We start from the raw sequence: 18,240 nt of genomic DNA on the forward strand, positions 1-18,240 counted from the left end.
GTGTCTTAGTCAGCTCAGGATACCACAATAAAATACCACAGACTGGGTGGCTTAACCAACAGACATTGGTTTTCTCAGAGTTCTGAAGCTGGAAGTCTGAGATCAAAGTGCCAGCATGGTCGGATCCTGGTGTGGGCCATCTTTCTAGCTTGCTGACTGCTGCTTTCTCACTGTGTCTTGGGAGGTGGGAGAGGGGGATCTCTTGTTACAAGGTCACAGTCCTATCCAGTTAGGGTCCCACCCTTGTGAACTCATTTAAACTTAACCTCCAAAGGCCTAGTGCGGTGGCTCACGCATGTAATCCCAACACTTTGGGAGGCCAAGGCGGGCAAATCACTTAAGGTCAGGAGCTTGAGATCAGCCTGACCAACATGGAGAAACCCCGTCTCTACTAAAAATACAAAATTAGTATTTTGTGGTTAGGCCTGGTGGCACATGCCTGTAATCCCAGCTACTTGGGAGGCTGAGGCAGGAGAATCACTCGAAGTTGGGAGGCAGAGGCTGTGGTGAGCTGAGATCGCGCCATTGCACTCCAGCCTGGGCAACAAGAGCAAAACTCTGTCTCAAAAAAAAAAAAAAAAAAACCTCCGAAACACCGAATGTCCAGATACAGTCACATTGGGGGTTAAGGCTTCAACATAAGAATTTTGAGTGGGGACACAATTCAGGCCATAGCACAGTGAGAGCATAGAATCAGATAGTAGTAACAAACCATGATTTTAGGTCAAGATAACAAAAATTGTTACTAAAAGTTATAAAGGAGTTATCCTTAATTTGGAGCACATGTTCAGGGGTCTGCAGACAAGTGGGATAGAAAAAGTACATATTAAAATTGTTATTTATGTTTGTCACCCCTTTAAAAATACATATTTTGTTTTATAATGACTATAATTTATTAGTACAAAAATAAGTCGATATATTATTTATTTATTTATTTATTTTTTGAGACGGAGTCTCGCTGTGTCGCCCAGGCTGGAGTGCAGTGGCACGATCTCGGCTCACTGCAAGCTCCACCTCCCGGGTGCACGCCATTCTCCGGCCTCAGCCTCCGAGTAGCTGGGACTACAGGCGCCCGCCACCACGCCCGGCTAGTTTTTTGTATTTTTAGTAGAGACGGGGTTTCACCATGTTAGCCAGGATGATCTCAATCTCCTGACCTCGTGATCCACCCGCCTCGGCCTCCCAAAGTGCTGGGATTACAGGCTTGAGCCACCGCGCCCGGCCGATATATAGTTTTTTAAATGCACACAAACATATTGGGGTAGTGGCCCAGCTTTCTTTTCTTTTTTTTTTTTTTTTTTTTTTAACTAAGGTAAGGGTGTAATCACTGCAACAGAATAAAGACAGGTACCACAATGGCCCTGCCCTCAAAAAGTTACAGTGTACTGGGGACAGAAGGTTAATCTTTTAAAAGTGTGATTAATAGATCACAGTAGGCCGGGCACGGTGGCTCAGGCCTGTAATCCCAGCACTTTGGGAGGCCGAGGCGTGCAGCTCACCTGAGGTCAGGAGTTCGAGATCAGCCTCGGCAATACGGTGAAACCCTGTCTCTACTAAAAATACAAAATTAGCCGAGCGTGGTGACACTTGCCTGTAATCCCAGCTACTCGGGAGGCTGAGGCAGGAGAATCTCTTGAACCTGAGAGGCGGAGGATGCGGTGAGCCGAGATCGCGCCACTGCACTTCAGCCTTTGCAACAAGAATAAATCTCCGTCTCACCAAAAAAAAAAAAAAAAAAAGAAAAAAAAAAAAAGATCACAGTAGATGAATACATATCATAGATCATTTCGTGATTATTTGTTCCAAATAAACTTTAGTAGAAACTTTAGACAGTAGAAATAATAACTGTCATGAAAGGAGAAGCCACGTGCTCTGTCCACAGGCTGAGGACGACCTTGCTGCGGTTGACCGCTGCTGGCCGGGACTTGCGGGTCGCGGAGACGGCGGCGCCGCTAACGGAGACCACAAGGCGCGGGCAGAACGCAGGGTGGCGGCAGCGCCTCTCCATGCACCAGCGCCCCCAGATGCACCGACTGCAAGGGCAGTTGCACCGCCTCGGCTCCGCTGGCCCCCGCCGCGCCCAGCCTCGCGTCCACGTGGGACACAGACAGCTCCACACAGCCAGTGCACCGGTGTCGGAGAAACCCAAAAGGGGTGAGATTTAAGGCCACATCCCCTACAGGACTAAGACACTGGGAAGGACTGATGTGCCAGACACATTTTCCTCACTGCCTTCTTCTGCCCACCACCCCATTTTGTTCTTTTGTTCTCACTCCCTCCTTTCTGCCTCCCTAAAATCTTTTTTTCCTGAGTGGGATATCAGATTCAAAATTCTAAATTCACCATGGAGTACCGCTGAGGGCAGAATCAGACAATAGGTCAGGAGATCGAGACCATCCTGGTCAACATGGTGATACCCTATCTCTAATAAAAATACAAAAATTAGCTGGGCGTGGTGGCAGGCACCTGTAGTCCCAGTTATTCGAGAGGTTGAGGCAGGAGAATCACTTGAACTCGGGAGGCAGAGGTTGCAGTGAGCTGAGATTGCGCCACTGCACTCCAGCCTGGCAACAGAGCAAGACTCCGTCTCAAAAAAAAAAAAATTAGCCAAGCCTGGTGGCACATGCCTGCAGTCCCTCCTACTTGGGAAGCTGATGTGGGAGGATCACTTGAGCCTGGGAGGCGGACGCTGCAGGGAGCCCAAATGGCACCAGTGCACTCCAGCCTGGGCAACAGAGTGACACTCTGCCTCAAAAAACAAACAAACAAAACAAAATCCCCCAAAAGAAAACTGAACGTTGAATATCTAGAGTAGACACCTCATTCTCATGGCCCTAAATCAGGAATGAGTAACCTAGGTAAAGGAAATCTACACACAGCATTTCATTAAGTACTCTTATTTTATTAATAAATATCACTTATTTTGCTTAGTATGGTCTGATCATTTCAAGTTCCGTACTCCAGACAACCAAATGTTTGCAAAAACAACTGAAAGTAGAAAACTCGTTGGCCGGGCGTGGTGGCTCACGCCTGTAATCCCAGCACTTTGGGAGGCCGAGGTGGGCGGATCACAAGGTCAGGAGATCGAGACCATGGTGAAACCCCGTCTCTACTAAAAATAGAAAAAATTAGCCGGGCGCAGGGGCGGGCGCCTGTAGTCCCAGCTACTCGGGAGGCTGAGGCAGGAGAATGGCGTGAACCCGGGAGGCGGAGCTTGCAGTGAGCCGAGATTGCGCCACTGCACTCCAGCCTGGGCAACAGAGCGAGACTCCGTCTCAAAAAAGAAAAAAAAAAAAAGAAAACTCGCATGAATTTAAATTTCAGTTCTATTTAACAGTTCAGCATAGCTGGCCACTGGTTATGTACCGGGCACTAGAGATAAAGATGGGTAGAGTTAGACACACAGTCTCTGCCCTGGACAAGCTTCTACCTTTCTTTTTTCTTCCTATTTGTACTTACTCACTTGTTTTGCAAGAGTGAAAAAAAAAAACTGTTCATCGGGGACCAGTTGTCATATAAGGGTTTCACCCAGGTCTCAAGACTCTCTATGTCCAGCCCTTCACGTTCCAGTTTCAGCACTTGGTGTTCTGGAGGGTACTGTTGCCAGAGTCTGCATCTTCTGTCTAAACTTTTAGGGCCAAGGGACAGGCTGAGCTACACAGCCCCTCCATCGTTTAAGGAGCATGCGACAAATGAAAACGGAGGTGAAATAGCCAGTGAACACAGCGAACTGTGAGTTCTTCTTATTTATCCCATGTTGTTATTCCTGCCACTTTAATTACAAAGATATCATTAGGGAACAAGTGAATGTTGGTGATTTGAGTCTTTTCAGCATGATCAGGGAAGATGAAAGTCAACCCTAGGTCAAATTCCAACTTCATTGCTTAAAACTGGAAAACAAGCTTCTCTCTGTTCTCTGAGGAAATGAAAATAAAAGTCCTTTTCTCAATTGAAAGTATTCCCTCTATTTCCATTTATATTTTTTTCCTTAGGTCATAATTAATTCCTTTTTTTTTTTTTTTTTTTTGAGACGGAGTCTTGCTCTGTTGCCCAGGCTGGAGTGCAGTAGCGTGATCTTGGTTCACGGCAACCCCTGCCTCCCGGGTTCAAGCGATTCTCCTGCCTCAGCCTCCCGAGTAGCTGGGACTACTATACAAAATTTTTGTATTTTTAGTAGAGACAGGGTTTCACTATGTTGGCCAGGCTGGTCTCCAACTCCTGACCTTGTGATCCACTCACCTTGGCCTCCCAAAGTGCTGGGATTACAGGTGTGAGCCACCACGCCTGGCCCATAATTCCTTTGTGTCTTTGTTTGACATTTGAAAGCTGTATTCTATAAGATTTTCCTTGACATGTACCAAGATTACTGACTCATTTAACTTATTTTTGTATGTGTGAGAACCCAGTTCTAAACTCCTGTAACAACAGTTTCGAAGTATCCTTTTTGTATTTAGTATTTCTGGTTCTAACAGTATAATTTCTTTCAGCAATGTCGTAAGTATGGCTAAACCCTTTGGTTTATGCATGCCTAACAGTGCCCACACCATGGCCAGCAATACCATGCAAGTGGAAGAGCCACCCAAGTCTCCTGAGAAAATGTGGCCTAAAGATGAAAATTTTGAACAGAGAAGCTCATTGGAGTGTGCTCAGAAGGCTGCAGAGCTTCGGTAAGAGTGTGGCACTCCATGCCTCAAACCAGAATGAACTGAAAAAGCTCATTTACACCTTTCCTCCATCTCAGAGGAAAACAGAGTGTTTGGGATTAAATTCAATCTGAGTAGTAGACATGGAGTCCCTCGTAGGTTAAGAAATGGATTAACCTGCGGGCACAGTGGATCACGCCTGTAATCCCAGCACTTTGGGAGGCCGAGGCAGGCAGATCACTTGAGGTCAGGTGTTCGAGACCAGCTTTGCCAACATGGGGAAACCCTGTCTCTACTAAAAATACAAAAATTAGCCAGGCATGGTGGCAGGCACCTGTAAATCCCAGCTACTAGGGAGGCTGAGGCAGGAGAATCACTTGAACCCGGGAGGCGGAGGTTGCAGTGAGCCGAGATCATGCCATTGCACGCCTAGGCGACAAGAACAAAACTTGGTCTCAAAAAAAAAAAAAAAAAAAAGGCCGGGCGCGGTGGCTCACGCCTGTAATCCCAGCACTTTGGGAGGCCGAGGCAGGCGGATCACAAGGTCAGGAGATCGAGACCACGGTGAAACCCCGTTTCTACTAAAAATACAAAAAATTAGCCGGGCGCGGTGGCGGGCGCCTGTAGTCCCAGCTACTCAGGAGGCTGAGGCAGGAGAATGGCGTGAACTCGGGAGGCGGAGCTTGCAGTGAGCCGAGATTGCGCCACTGCACTCCAGCCTGGGCGACAGAGCGAGACTCTGTCTCAAAAAAAAAAAAAAAAAAAAGAAAAGAAATGAATTAACCTGCTGGGCGCAGTGGCTCACGCCTGTAATCCTAGCACTTTGGGAGAACAAGGCAGCTGGATCACCTGAGATCGGGAGTTCAAGACCAGCCTGGCCAACATGGTGAAACCCCATCTCTACTAAAAATACAAAAAAAATTAGGGGGTGTGGTGGCCAGCACCTGTAATCCCAGCAACTCAGGAGGCTGAGGCAGGAAAATCCCTTGAACCTGGGAGGCCGAGATTGCAGTGAGCCGAGATTGCACCATTGCACTCCAGCCTGGGCAACAAGAACAAAACTCTGTCAAAAAAAAAAAAAGAAAGAAAGATAGAAAAGAAAGAAGGGAGAGGAGGGTGTGGGAGGGGAGGGGAGGGAGAGGAGAAAGAAAGAAAGAAAGAGAGAGGGAGGGAGGGAGGAAAGAAAGTAAGAGAGAGAGAGGAAGGAAGGAAAGAAGGACGGGAGGGAGGGAAAGAGGGAGGGATTAACCTAAAGGGGATGTTTATGTATAATAGGATATTTGCTGCTTCACTATATAGAAGGAAAACTACTTCATCCTCATCACCAGATAGGGATTCTTAGCCCTCTCTGTGCATCAAGTCCTGGATAACTTTTTTAAAAATATATTTTTCAGACAAGTTTTAGTTTTATAGCAAAATTAAGCAGGAAATAGAGTCCCTGTATACCCACTGCCTCCATACCCACACAGCCTCCCCAACTGTCAGCAACCCATACCAGAGTGGTGCATTTGTTACAATCAGTGAAACTACATTGACATATCATTACATTGACCGTCCTTTAATAGTTTACATTAGGGTTAACTCTTGGTGTTATACATTCCATGGGTTTTGACAAATGTATAAGGACATGTATCCATCATTATAGCATCATACAGAATAGCCTCACTGCCATAAAAATCCTCTGTGTTCCACCTAGTCATGTCTTTTACCTCCAGCCCTGGCAAGCACTGATCTTTTTACTGTCTCCAGTTTTGCCTCTTCTAGAACGTCATATAGTTGGGATTATATAGTATGTGGCCTTTTCAGATTGGCTTCTTTCACTTAGTAACATGCATTTAAGTTTCCTCCATGTCTTTTAATAGTTTGAAAGCTCATTTTTTCAAAACACCAAATAACATTCAATTGTCTATATGTACCAGTTTATTTATCCATTCAGCTACTGAAGGATGTCTTAGTTGCTTCCAAGTTTTGGCAATTATGAATAAAGCTGCTATTAACATTATGTGTAGTTTTTTGTATGGATATAAGTTTTCAACCTGGAGACATTTTAAAACCACAGATCCAGGCCCGGTGTGGTGGCTTACGCCTGTAATCCCAGTACTTTGGGAGGCCAAGGTGGGTGTATCATTTGTCGTCAGGAGATCGAGAACAGCCTGGGCAACATGGTGAATCCCCATCTCTACTGAAAATACAAAAATTAGCCGGGTGTGGTGACTCATGCCTGTAATTCCAGCTACTCGGGAGGCTGAGGCAGGAGAATAGCTTGAACCCGGGAGGCAGGGGTTGCAGTGGGCCAAGATCACGCTACTACTGCACTCCAGCCTGGGCAACAGAGCAAGACTCCGTCTCAAAAAAAATAAATAAATAAATAAATAAATAATAGATTCCTGGGCCCCATCTCTGAGATTCCCTTTCAATTATTTGGGGGTAGAATTCAGGCAGTGTAATTTTAAGATCGCTCCAGGTTATTCTAATAAGCAGCTAGACAGGGACTCAATGAGATAGAGTGGAGTGAACTCAAATCCTCCCCAGTGTCTCTTTCAATCTTTCAAACAATAAAGAAAACGTGAGCTCCTAGGTTCAGGAATAATAGTCTTCTTTTTTTTTTTTTTTTTTTTTTTGAGACAGAGTCTCACTTTGTTGCCCAGGCTGAAATGTAGTGGCACCTTGTCAGCTCATGGCAACCTGTCTCCCAGGTTCAAGCATATTCTCCTGCCTCAGCCTTCTGAGTAGCTGGGATTACAGGCATCCACCACCTTGCCTGGATAATTTTTTTTTTTTTGAGACGGAGTCTCGCTCTGTCGCCCAGGCTGGAGTGCAGTGGCCGCCTCTCAGCTCACTGCAAGCTCCACCTCCCAGGTTCACGCCATTCCCCTGCCTCAGCCTCCCGAGTAGCTGGGACTACCGGTGCCCACCACCTCGCCCAGCTAGTTTTTTTTTTTGGTATTTTTTTAGTAGAGACGGGGTTTCACCTTGCTAGCCAAGATGGTCTTGATCTTGTGACCTCGTGATCTGCCCGTCTTGGCCTCCCAAAGTGCTGGGATTACAGGCTTGAGCCACCGCGCCCAGCCTAATTTTTATATTTTTAGTAGAGACAGGGTTTCACCATGTTGGCCAGGCTGGTCTCGAACTCCTGACCTCAGGTGATCTGCCTGCCTTGGCCTCCCAAAATGCTGGGATTACAGGCGTGAGTCACTGCTCCCGGCCTAATCTTCTATTATTTTATTTTATTATTTTTTTCTTTTCCGAGACAGAGACTCACTCTGTCACCCAGGCTGGAGTGCAGTGGTGCAAACTCAGCTCACTGCAACCTCCACCTGCCAGGTTCAGGTGATTCTCCTGCCTCAGCCTCCCGAGTAGCTGGGACTACAGGTGTGCGCCACCATGCACAGCTAATTTTTGTATTTTTAGTAGAGACGGGGTTTCACCACGTTGGCCAGGATGGTCTCAATCTCTTGACCTCGTGATCCACCCGCCTCAGCCTTCCAAAGTGCTGGGATTATAAGCGTGAGCCACTGTGCCGGGTGTATTTTACTATTATTATTATTATCATTATTTTTTGAGACAGAGTCTCGCTCTGTTGTCGCCAGGCTGGATGGAGTGCAGTGGTGCAATCTCAACTCACTGCAACCTCCTCCTCCCAGGTTCAAGCGATTCTCCTGCCTCAGCCTCCTGAGTAGCTGAGACTACAGGTGCACACCCCCCACGCTCAACTAATTTTTGTATTTTTAGTAGAGATGGGGTCTCATCATGTTGGCCAGGATGGTCTTGTAATGCCCAGACTGTTTGTTCCCCAAAGAAGACTACCAGAGTCCAGAGTCAAAGCCAAGCGGCAAGGATCTTTACTACAAGTTCGAACCTGGTCCTTCCATTCCACAGCATACAAGAGGGCCCCGAACAACGCGAGCGTTTGCTTTTTATAGCCCGAAAGTTGCAGGGGAACAAAGAAATTCCTTTTGGCTCCCGCGCTTTCAGTAACCTTGAACGGCTGTCTCCTTATTGGAGACTTTCCAGGTGGTGTTTGTACTGGGCTCAGGGAGTTTGAGAGATATATGGCGGTATGTGGTGGGATGGGAGGATGGGATGTGTTTGTACTAGGCTCAGGGAGTTTTGAGCCCGGGGCTGAGGAATGTGCCCAGCTCCTTTCAGTCTCAATCTCTTGACCTCGTGATCTGCCTGCCTCAACTTCCCAAAGTGTTGGGATTACAGGCCTGAGCCACCGCACTCGGCCACTACTGTTATTTTTTGAGACAGAGTCTCACTCTGTTGCCCAAGCTGGAGTGCAGTGACGTGATTTCGGCTCACTGCAACCTCAGCCTCCCGGAGTTCAAGCGATTCTCTTGCCCAGCGTTCATAGTAGTTGGGATTACAGGCTTCTGCCACCACACCCGTCTGATTTTTGTATTTTTAGTAAAGATGAGGTTTTGCCATGTTGCCCAGGCTGGTCTCCAACTCCCGACCTCAGGCCATCTGCCCGCCTCAGCCTCCCAAAGTGCTGGGATTATAGGCGTGAGCCACAGTGCCTGGTTCATAATCTTCTTTTTAAGTTTTCTAGCACATTCAAACCTCACTGGCTTCTCTAAGGAAACAAGGCTGAGACCTAGCTTGACATTGCAAGGTTTATGAGAAATTATGAACACCATCATTTTAAAAAGTAGTTATTATCTTTTCTCAGAACATAAGCTTAAGGTTAGTGATCTCTATCAAATCTTGGCTGGCGTGATGAGAAACGGGAGAAAGGACATTATTTACTAGAGTGTACATACACATACTTCTGTTCTAGTATGGGGAAGGGGGAGGCAAGAGACAAGAAGGAGGTATTCTTATTGGGGCACAGTCAAGGAGAAAATGTCTTTAATTCTGTCCATGTTCAGACAGAATAATTTAGCACCTTTCTCTGCAGAGCTTCCATTAAAGAGAAGGTAGAGCTGATTCGACTTAAGAAGCTCTTACATGAAAGAAATGCCTCATTGGTTATGACAAAAGCACAATTAACAGAAGTTCAAGAGGTGAGTTGCCACCATGAGCTGTGCTTTCTTGGTGGGGGGAACCCCAAATAAGAGATTCCTATTATTTTCTCCATTTTACATATGGGAAGCCACAATTCAGAAAGACTAAGTTACTTGTCTAAGGTCACACAATTTATAAGTGATATTCAAATCCAAGCCTTACAGCTCGGAGTATATTCTTTTCCCAGTATTTCCCATTATTTCTCTATTAAGAAGAAGGCTCAAGCTCTGCCTGCTAAGGTGAAAGAGAGTGGAGTTAACTTGTGTAAGGGTTAAGGTCCCCTACAAAGACCACAAACCAGAATGTGATTAAATTAGGAAGCCAAAAAGCACAGGGGAAGGGAAGGAAACTAGCCTTTTAGCACTTTCTGTGAGCTGCACTCTGTCCCGGATATTTACCGTCATTATATTTTCTAAGCCTGACGACTGCCCTCAGGGTAAGTACATTTAGCATTATCACACATTAGAAACTAATATCTGATTGGTGGAAATAGAGTATCAAGGGTCAAAGTAACGTCAGCACCATCCTTTTATTGAACAAATATCTATCCAGTACCTGGAATTGCAAAGCACACGGATACAGAGATTACAAAGATAAATAAGATAACATCTGCCTTCAAGGCGTTTATAGGAATGAGAGAACAAGTAAACAAATTCAACTATGCGTATGCAGAGTATGGGCAGGACACAAAAGAGAGAGTAGTCAGACTCACCAGTGGGTGAGGTGCTGATATGGCTTTGATGAGTGGAGGAACACCAGGGCTCTTGTCTCACGTGAATTAGATAAAACGACTGGGACACATGTGGAGCGGCTTTAAGGAGCGGAGAGTTTAATAGGCAAGAAAGAAGGGAGAACAAAGACGGAAGAAGCTCCCCTCTACAGACACAAAGGGAGGAATATTCCAAAGCCGAGAGAAGAGACCCATGTGCGGGGGAAAAGTGGCTGCTTATATAAGTAGGCAGGAGGAGGTGGTGTCTGATTTGCATAGGGCTCAGGGATTGGTTTGACCACGCATGTCGCTCATGTAGCCTGTGGAAAAAACTGGCCCTCCTACCCTAGCCTTAAAAGTATGCAAATACAGGGCGCCATGATGTTACACACACGTGGGGATTGGTGGGGGTGGCCATGTTGCCAGGTACTTGTTGGGGCAAAGGCAGGAAGACGAGGGCGGGAATCGCCATGTTTGGGTGGACCCAGTTTCTAAAGACCTATATTTGCATATCAAAGGTTGCCTGCCCGGCTGTAAGAGCCGGGGCTTTCCTGTTAGACAAAAAACGTTTCTGGAGCTGCTTTAAAGGACGTGAAAACTTTCCAAGGACCGCTTTTTCTCTCTATCTGCCTAAAATTAGTTTTAATAACTCCTATAACAGTGCTAGATCAGAAAAGGATGGGTGCCGTGGCTCGAGCCTGTAAACCCAGCACTTTGGGAGGTCAAGGAGGGAGGATAACTTGAGCCCAGGAATTCGAGACCAGCCCAGACAACATGGCGAAACCTCATCTCTACCGAAAATACAAAAATTAGCCGGGCATCGTGATATGTGCCTGTGTCCTAGCTACTCTGGAGGCTGAGGCAGAAGGATTGCTTGAGTGCTCCAGCCCAGGAGGCAGAGGTTGCAGTGAGCCGAGATCCTGATACCGCACTCCAGCCTGGGTGACAGCGTGAGATTTTGTCTCAAAAAAAGAAAAAAGAAAAGAATTGATAAAGAAATAGATTTGTGAGTTAAATACTGAAATATTAAAAGATTAGCATGTGTTAATAAGTGTGCAAGAGAAAGGAGGGGCTTTCCGTGAGAGCAGAGGTGAGAAACATCAGGAACCTGGTCATGGAGAACACACTAAGAATTTTTTTCTTGTTGTCATTAAAGACAGAACATGCTAGGAATTTAGACTTTATGCCATAGACAGCAGAGAGCTGTGTGAAAGGGTTTTAAGCAAGTTGATACCATCAATTTTTTTTTCTCTCTCTCAAAAAGATTACTTGAACTTTAAAAAAAAAAAAAAAAGATTGGGAGGCCGAGGCGGGTGGATCATCTGAGGTCAGGAGTCTGAGACCAGCCTGGCCAACATGGTATTTTAGTCTCTACTAAAATACAAAAATTAGCTGGGTGTGGTGGGGGCACCTGTAATCTCAGCTACTTGGGAGGCAGAGGCAGGAGAATTGCTTGAACCTGGGAGGCGGAGTTTGCAGTGAGCCGAGATTGTGCCACAGCACTCCAGCCTGGGTGACAGAGTGAGACTGTCTCAAAAACAAAAACAAAAACTTACCTCTCATGTTTGCTACAGAGATTAAATGAGATAATATATGTGAAATGATTATAATGATCATCATGTAGCAGGTAATGAAACACATAGTAACATATAACACATAACAACTACTCAACTAATTATACCTGTTGTTATGATCATTATTTTTTTTTCTAAAACCGAGGAGATCTTTCTGAAGCATGCTAAGTAATAGTACCTAGTTTAAGATTAAACATTTTTCTTGGATAATCCGCTAAGTACAATGCAAATGTGAATAAATGACCCTTCATTATTTTTTGAGAAATGGTGTGAAAGATTGCAATCACATACTACTTGGCAAGCTAGGGCAGGGGAAAAATAGCAACAATTAGTAAACAAGTACACAAATTGACTTGTTTTGTGGGATTTTTATAATGTCTTTAAAAACGTTAAGCATTTATATTACAGTCATAAATATATCGTGAAATTGATAAATTAATAAAATAATAATAATTTCTTTCTTCCAGGCATACGAAACCTTGCTCCAGAAGGTACTTAATGAGAATTGAGTCTCCGTTTCTTTGTAACCAGAAAAATCAAACTCAAAGAAATCTATGTTCATCTCCAAGTAACATAACACCAGAATTTAGCTAACTAAATCAATGTTATTATGTCATATAGTTTCTGTTAAAAATGATACTATTATCAAAAGATACTTATTGCACTGTTTTCATAAAAGTTGAAATATGAGATTGGAGTTGAGAAATATTTGGCGTGGAATTTTTAAGCCTATTGCTGAAGCAAATTATAGTATTTGCTCAAAACTTGAGTATTCTTCAAGCATGTGTGAAGTGATGAGATATAAACAAAGTTGTTGCCAGTGTTCTCAGATGGTCTTAAATATTTGGCCTTATTCACCACTGTGAGTGGGCTGCATGTGAAGCTGGGTGAATGTCTGTGCTTAAGAATCACCACTAAGACAGGGTTCCAAACGAGACCACCCAGCTGTGCCTCACCAGAGGAGTCCACCAGAAACACACAGAGAACTTCTAGAGTTAACATGTCACTTTTCTAGGTACAAACGGAGAAATAAATCATCATAAAAAAACAGTCAAATAGCTTAGAAAGTGAAGGCAGCTTTGGAAGGTGGCAACTAATTTAGAACTAGGGATTAATTTGAACCTTGAGAAAATTCAGGCTCAGGGGTCAGGCACGGTGGCTCACGCCTGTAATCCCAGCACATTGGGGGGCCAAGGCAGGTGGATGACCTGAGGTCAGGAGTTCGAGACCAGCCTGGCCAACATGGAGAAACCCCATCTCTATTAAAAATACAAAAATTAGCCGGACGTGGTGGCTCATGCCTGTAATCCCAGCTACTTAGCAGGCTAAGGCAGGAGAATTGCTTGAACCCGGTAGGCAGAGGTTGCAGTGAGCCAAGCACCATTGCACTCCAGCCTGGGCAACAGAGCGAGACTGTCTCAATAAATAAATAACTAAATACAAGAAAAGAAAATTAAGGCTCAAATGATGTACTAAAATTGCCCAGAATGGAAAACCCTACCTACCAGGGAAATTATACTTCCAGAGAAATGCTAGGGTGAAAAACAGGGTAAACTAACAGTACAAAGTTAATACACTATTAATCATAGTCATTCTTTGTGACATCTCTTAGAGAATGCTAGGGTTGCTGGTGTCTGGAGACCACTCGTGCTGAGTGATATGACCATTCCTAGAGGTACTTTCCTTTTGCCCCAGAATCAGGGAATCCTGAGTGCAGCCCATGAGGCCCTCCTCAACCAAGTGAATGAGCTCAGGGCAGAGCTGAAGGAAGAAAGCAAGAAGGCTATGAGCTTGAAGAGCCAACTGGAAGATGTGTCTATCTTGCAGATGACTCTGAAGGAGGTAAATAATAATAGTTGAAAGATACCATCTACATTTCAACTTCAGGGATGTTAGAATGTGTATCTTAGCAACAATATGAGTATTGCATTCTTTCAAAGGACAAAAACGAAGCTCCAAGTGGTTAAATCATTTGTTTTAGATTACACCATTAGGGGCAAAGCTCGGATTTATACTTATGTCTGTTTTCCAAAGTCCTTGCTCTTTCATAATGTTTTGCTGCTTCCCTAACAGTAGAAACCCAGAGACAATGAAGATTTATTTTGGAAAATCCTCATTAATTCCAATGAAAGTTTCTAGCCAACCTTCAGTTGGTTCAAGTCTTTCTAGTTGAATGGCTTCTCATAGACATTGGAGATGGCGATAGAAAGGCTCTCACCCACACCCCTCCCTGCCATGGAAAAGGGAAATCCTGTGCGGGGGAATAGATTTTTAAATTTTATCTCAAGGACTACTATCACTCTTAGTTTCAGGAGAGAGTTGAAGATTTGGAAACAGAACGAAAATTGCTGAATGACAATTATGACAAACTCTTAGAAAAGTGAGTACCACATTTGGGTCCCAGAGCATTGTTACTATGAAAGACGTTATAGAAAGTTCATTCCTAATACCTAGCATTAATAAATATATGGGGAAATTGGTACTCAATATTGTTAGTGAGAATATACATTGGCAGCCTTTTGGAAGGGAATTTAACACTATTAAAATGTTAAATGTGCATATCTTTTTTCTTTCCTTTTTTTCTTTTTGAGGTGGAGTCTCGCTCTGCTACCCAGGCTGGAGTGCAGTGGTGCGATCTTGGCTCACTGCAACCTCTGCGATCCGGGTTCAAGCAATTCTCCTGCCTCTTCTGCCTTTTTTTTTTTTTTAAACCGGCAATTCCTTTTTCTTTTTTTGAGACATAATCTCTCTCTGTCGTCCAGGCTGGAATACAGTGGCATTCTAGGCTTACTGCAGCCCCAGTCTCCCAGGCTCAAGCAATCCTCCCACCTCAGCCTCCCCAGTAGCTGGGACTACAGGTGTGCGCTGCCACACCTGGCTAATTTTTTTCTATTTTTTGTAGAGACAGGGTTTTTTCAGGTTGCCCAGGCTGGTCTCAAACTCCTGGGCTCAAGTTATCTGCCTGCATCAGCCTCTCAAAATGCTGGGATTACAGGCATGAGCCACCATGTCTGCCAAATTTTTTGGGGAGGCGGTGGGGAATCAAAATGAAAAAACTCTCTTGTGTATGTGCAAATATATATAAGAAGAATGTTGCTGGGTGCAGCAGCTCACACCTGTAATCCTAGCACTTAAGGATGCAGAGGTGGGAGAATAACTTGAGCCTAGTAGTTCGAGACCTGTCTGGGCAATATAGTGAGACCCTGTTCTCCACAAAAAGGGAAAAAAAAAAAAAGGAATATTAATTACTGCCCTGTTAGTAATAGCAAAAAAACAAAAATAAATAAACAAACAAAAAGGAAATCGCTGATAAAAGATTGATTACATAAAGCATGTTGCTTCCTCACAATGAAGTGCTATGCAGCTGTTAAAAATGAGATAGATGGCTGGGCGCGGTGGCTCATGCCTGTAATCCTAGCATTTTGGGAGGCCAAGGCGGCCGGATCACGAGGTCAGGAGTTCAAGACCAGCCTGACCAACATGACAAAGCCCCGTCTCTACTGAAAATACAAAAATTAGCTGGGCGTGGTGGCGCGCACCTGTAATCCCAGCTGCTCAGATGACTGAGGCAGGAGAATCGCTTGAACCCGGGAGGCGGAGGTTGCAGCGAGCTGAGATTGCGCCACTGGACTCCAGCCTGGCCGACAGAGCGAGACTCCATCTCAAAAAAAAAAAAAAAAAAAAAGAGAGATAGATATATTGTTAAAAGAAAAAGCAAGCTGAAAATGAATATGTTAACTCTGACATGGTTTATGTTATGTATCTGTATGTTTCCACAAACCTTTAATGAGATAAGAGGATTCGAATAAAGCAAGGGGCACCTTCACCTTCACTTTTATTCTTTTTTTTTTTTTTTTTTGAGATGGGGTTTCACTCTGTTACCTAGGCTGGAGTGCAGTGGTGTCAGCTCACTGTGATCACCACCTCTCAGACTTAAGCAATCTTCCCACCTCAGCCTCCCAAGGAGCTGGGACCACAGGTGCACACCACCATGCCTGGTTAATTTTTGTATTTTTTGTAGAGATGGTGTTTTGCCATGTTGCCCAGGCTGGTCTTGAACTCCCAGGCTCAAGTGATTTTCCCACCTCAGCCTCCCGAGTAGCTGGGACCACAGGCACACGCCGCCACACCTGGCTAATAGTTTCTATATTGTGCAGAGATGGGGTTTTGCCAGATTGCCCAGGCTGGTCTCCAACTCCTGGGCTCAAGTGATCTGCTTGCCTCGGCCTTCCAAAGCGTTGGGATTACAGGCGTGAGCCACCACCCTGGCCTATTCTATATGCTGATATATTATTCTAATTTTTCACAATGAATATGTATTCATGCATTAATTTTATAATTAAAAATAACTGGAAGTGGCCTGGCATGGTGGCTCATTCCTGTAATCCCAGCACTTTGGGAGGCTGAGGCAGGAGGATCTCTGGAGCTCAGGGGTTCACGACCAGCCTGTGCAACATGACGAAACCCCCTCCACAAATTATTTTGAAAATTAGCCGGCCGGGCACAGAGAATCACTTGAACCCAGGAGGCAGAGGTTGCGGTGAGCCGAGATCAGGCCATTGCACTCCAACCTGGGCAACAAGAGCAAAACTCCATCTCAAAAAAAAGAAAAATTAGCTGGGCAGCTGGGCACAGTGGCTCACGCCTGTACTCCTATCACTTTGGGAGGCCAAGGTGGGCAGATTGCCTGAGCACAGGAGTTCGAGACCAGCCTGAGCAACATGGCAAAACACTGTCTGCACTAAAAATACAAAAAATTAGCTGGGCGTAGTGGCAGGCACCTGTAATGCCAGATACTTGGGAGGCTGAGGCAGGGTGAACTGCTTGGACCTGGGAGGTGGAGGTTGCAGTGAGCCGAGATTGTGCCACTGCACTCCAGCCTGGGCAACAGAACAAGACTCTGTCTCACAAAAAAAAAAAAAATTAGCTGGGCATGGTCGGGTGCATCTGTATTCCCAGATACTCAGAAGACTGAGGCAGGAGGATCGCTTGAGCCCAGGAGGTCAAGGCTGTATTGAGCTATGTGCAGTGCAGTGCAGTGAGAAAGTGAGACTCTCAAACAAAAAAACAACCTGTAAGTAAAAGAAAAAAAGTTTTGAAAACTTAAAAGTACCAGGCTGGGTTCGGTGACTCATGCCTATAATCCCAGCACTTTGGGAGGCCGAGGCCGGCAGATCACAAGGTCAGGAGATCGAGACCATCCTGGCTAACATGGTGAAACCCTGTCTCTACTAAAAATACAAAAAATTAGCCAGGTGTGGCGGCGTGCACCTGTAGTCCCAGCTGCTCGGGAAGCTGAGGCAGGAGAATGACGTGAACCGGGGAGGCGGAACTTGCAGTGAGCCGAGATTGTGCCACTGCACTCCAGCCTGGGCGACACAGCGAGACTCCGTCTCAAAAAAAAAAAAAAAAAAAAACAGCTTAAAAGTACCTTTTGATCTAGTAAAAGGCAGCAGGGGGTAGATTGAGGAGGTCTTATGGGAGCACCTGGGAACAACTGATGTTCTTCATCTCAGTGAAATAAAGCAGTGTGGGGAGTATCCACTTTGATAGACATTACTCTGTGATAGACATTACTATTTGCCTCTCTCCTTCATCACTCAAAATGCTATTTTCTTGAGTCTTTACATGGTAATGGTCAGGAAATGCCAAGAAATGTTAATACTTGCCTAAGTAAGTTATTATTATTATTATTATTATTTTTTTTTTTTTTTGAGGCAGAGTCTCACTCTGTTGCCCAGGGTGGAGTGCAGTGGCGTGATCTCGGCTCAGTGCAACCTCTGCCTCCTAGGTTCAAGCAATTCTCCTTCCTCAGCCTCACAAGTAGCTGGGGCCACTGGTGTGTGCCACCACGCCTGGCTAATTTTTGTGGTGTTTTTTTTTTTTTTGAGATGAAGTCTCACTCTGTTGCCCAGGCTGGAGTGCAGTGGCACAGTCTCAGCTCACTGCGACGCCTGCCTCCTGGGTTTAAGCGATTATTCTGTCTCAGCCTCCCAAGTAGCTGGAATTACAGGTGCCTGCCACCACACCTGGCTAATTTTTTGTATTTTTAGTAGAGACAGGGTTTCACCATGTTGGCCAGGCTGTCTCCAACTCCTGACCTCAAGATCCACCCACTTCGGCCTCTCAAAGCACTGGGATTACAGGTGTGAGCCACCGTGCCCAGCCAGTTTTTGTATTTTTAATGGAGATAGGGTTTCACCATGTTGGCCAGGCTGGCCTTGAACCCCTGACCTCAGATAATCTGACTACCTTGGCCTCCCAAAGTGCTGGGATTACAGGTGGGAACCACCCGGCCTGGCCG

At 45.2% G+C, this 18,240-nt stretch overlaps 2 protein-coding genes across 9 annotated transcripts in view; one reads left to right on the plus strand and one right to left on the minus strand.

Annotated features, from left to right (window-relative positions):
* The window catches only part of HNRNPC (heterogeneous nuclear ribonucleoprotein C), a 107,646-nt gene extending 97,070 nt beyond the window's left edge, over nucleotides 1-10,576 (minus strand). For both annotated transcript variants that reach the window (XM_073996926.1, XM_065547464.1), the window contains exon 1: nucleotides 10,366-10,576. The gene's annotated coding sequence lies outside the window, so the exon portion shown is untranslated. The remainder of the gene's footprint in view (nucleotides 1-10,365) is intronic.
* RPGRIP1 (RPGR interacting protein 1) overlaps nucleotides 1-18,240 on the plus strand; it is a 77,697-nt gene that overhangs the window by 19,842 nt on the left and 39,615 nt on the right. For 6 of the 7 annotated variants that reach the window (XR_012415526.1, XR_012415527.1, XM_065547454.2 and 3 more), the window contains exons 1-7: nucleotides 1,277-2,154; nucleotides 3,636-3,732; nucleotides 4,536-4,667; nucleotides 9,547-9,652; nucleotides 12,404-12,427; nucleotides 13,632-13,778; nucleotides 14,243-14,316. Coding sequence is in view for 5 of the 7 variants with exons in the window: in XM_065547454.2 (XP_065403526.1) it covers nucleotides 1,851-2,154; nucleotides 3,636-3,732; nucleotides 4,536-4,667; nucleotides 9,547-9,652; nucleotides 12,404-12,427; nucleotides 13,632-13,778; nucleotides 14,243-14,316 (884 nt within the window). In the remaining 2 variants the exon portion in view is untranslated. Of the gene's footprint in view, nucleotides 1-1,276; nucleotides 2,155-3,635; nucleotides 3,733-4,535; nucleotides 4,668-9,546; nucleotides 9,653-12,403; nucleotides 12,428-13,631; nucleotides 13,779-14,242; nucleotides 14,317-18,240 lie in introns of those variants that run through there. The other variant, XM_065547456.1, reaches the window with a different exon arrangement.

This window comes from Macaca fascicularis, chromosome 7 (genome assembly GCF_037993035.2).
Source record: "Macaca fascicularis isolate 582-1 chromosome 7, T2T-MFA8v1.1".
Classification (NCBI taxonomy): domain Eukaryota; kingdom Metazoa; phylum Chordata; class Mammalia; order Primates; family Cercopithecidae; genus Macaca; species Macaca fascicularis.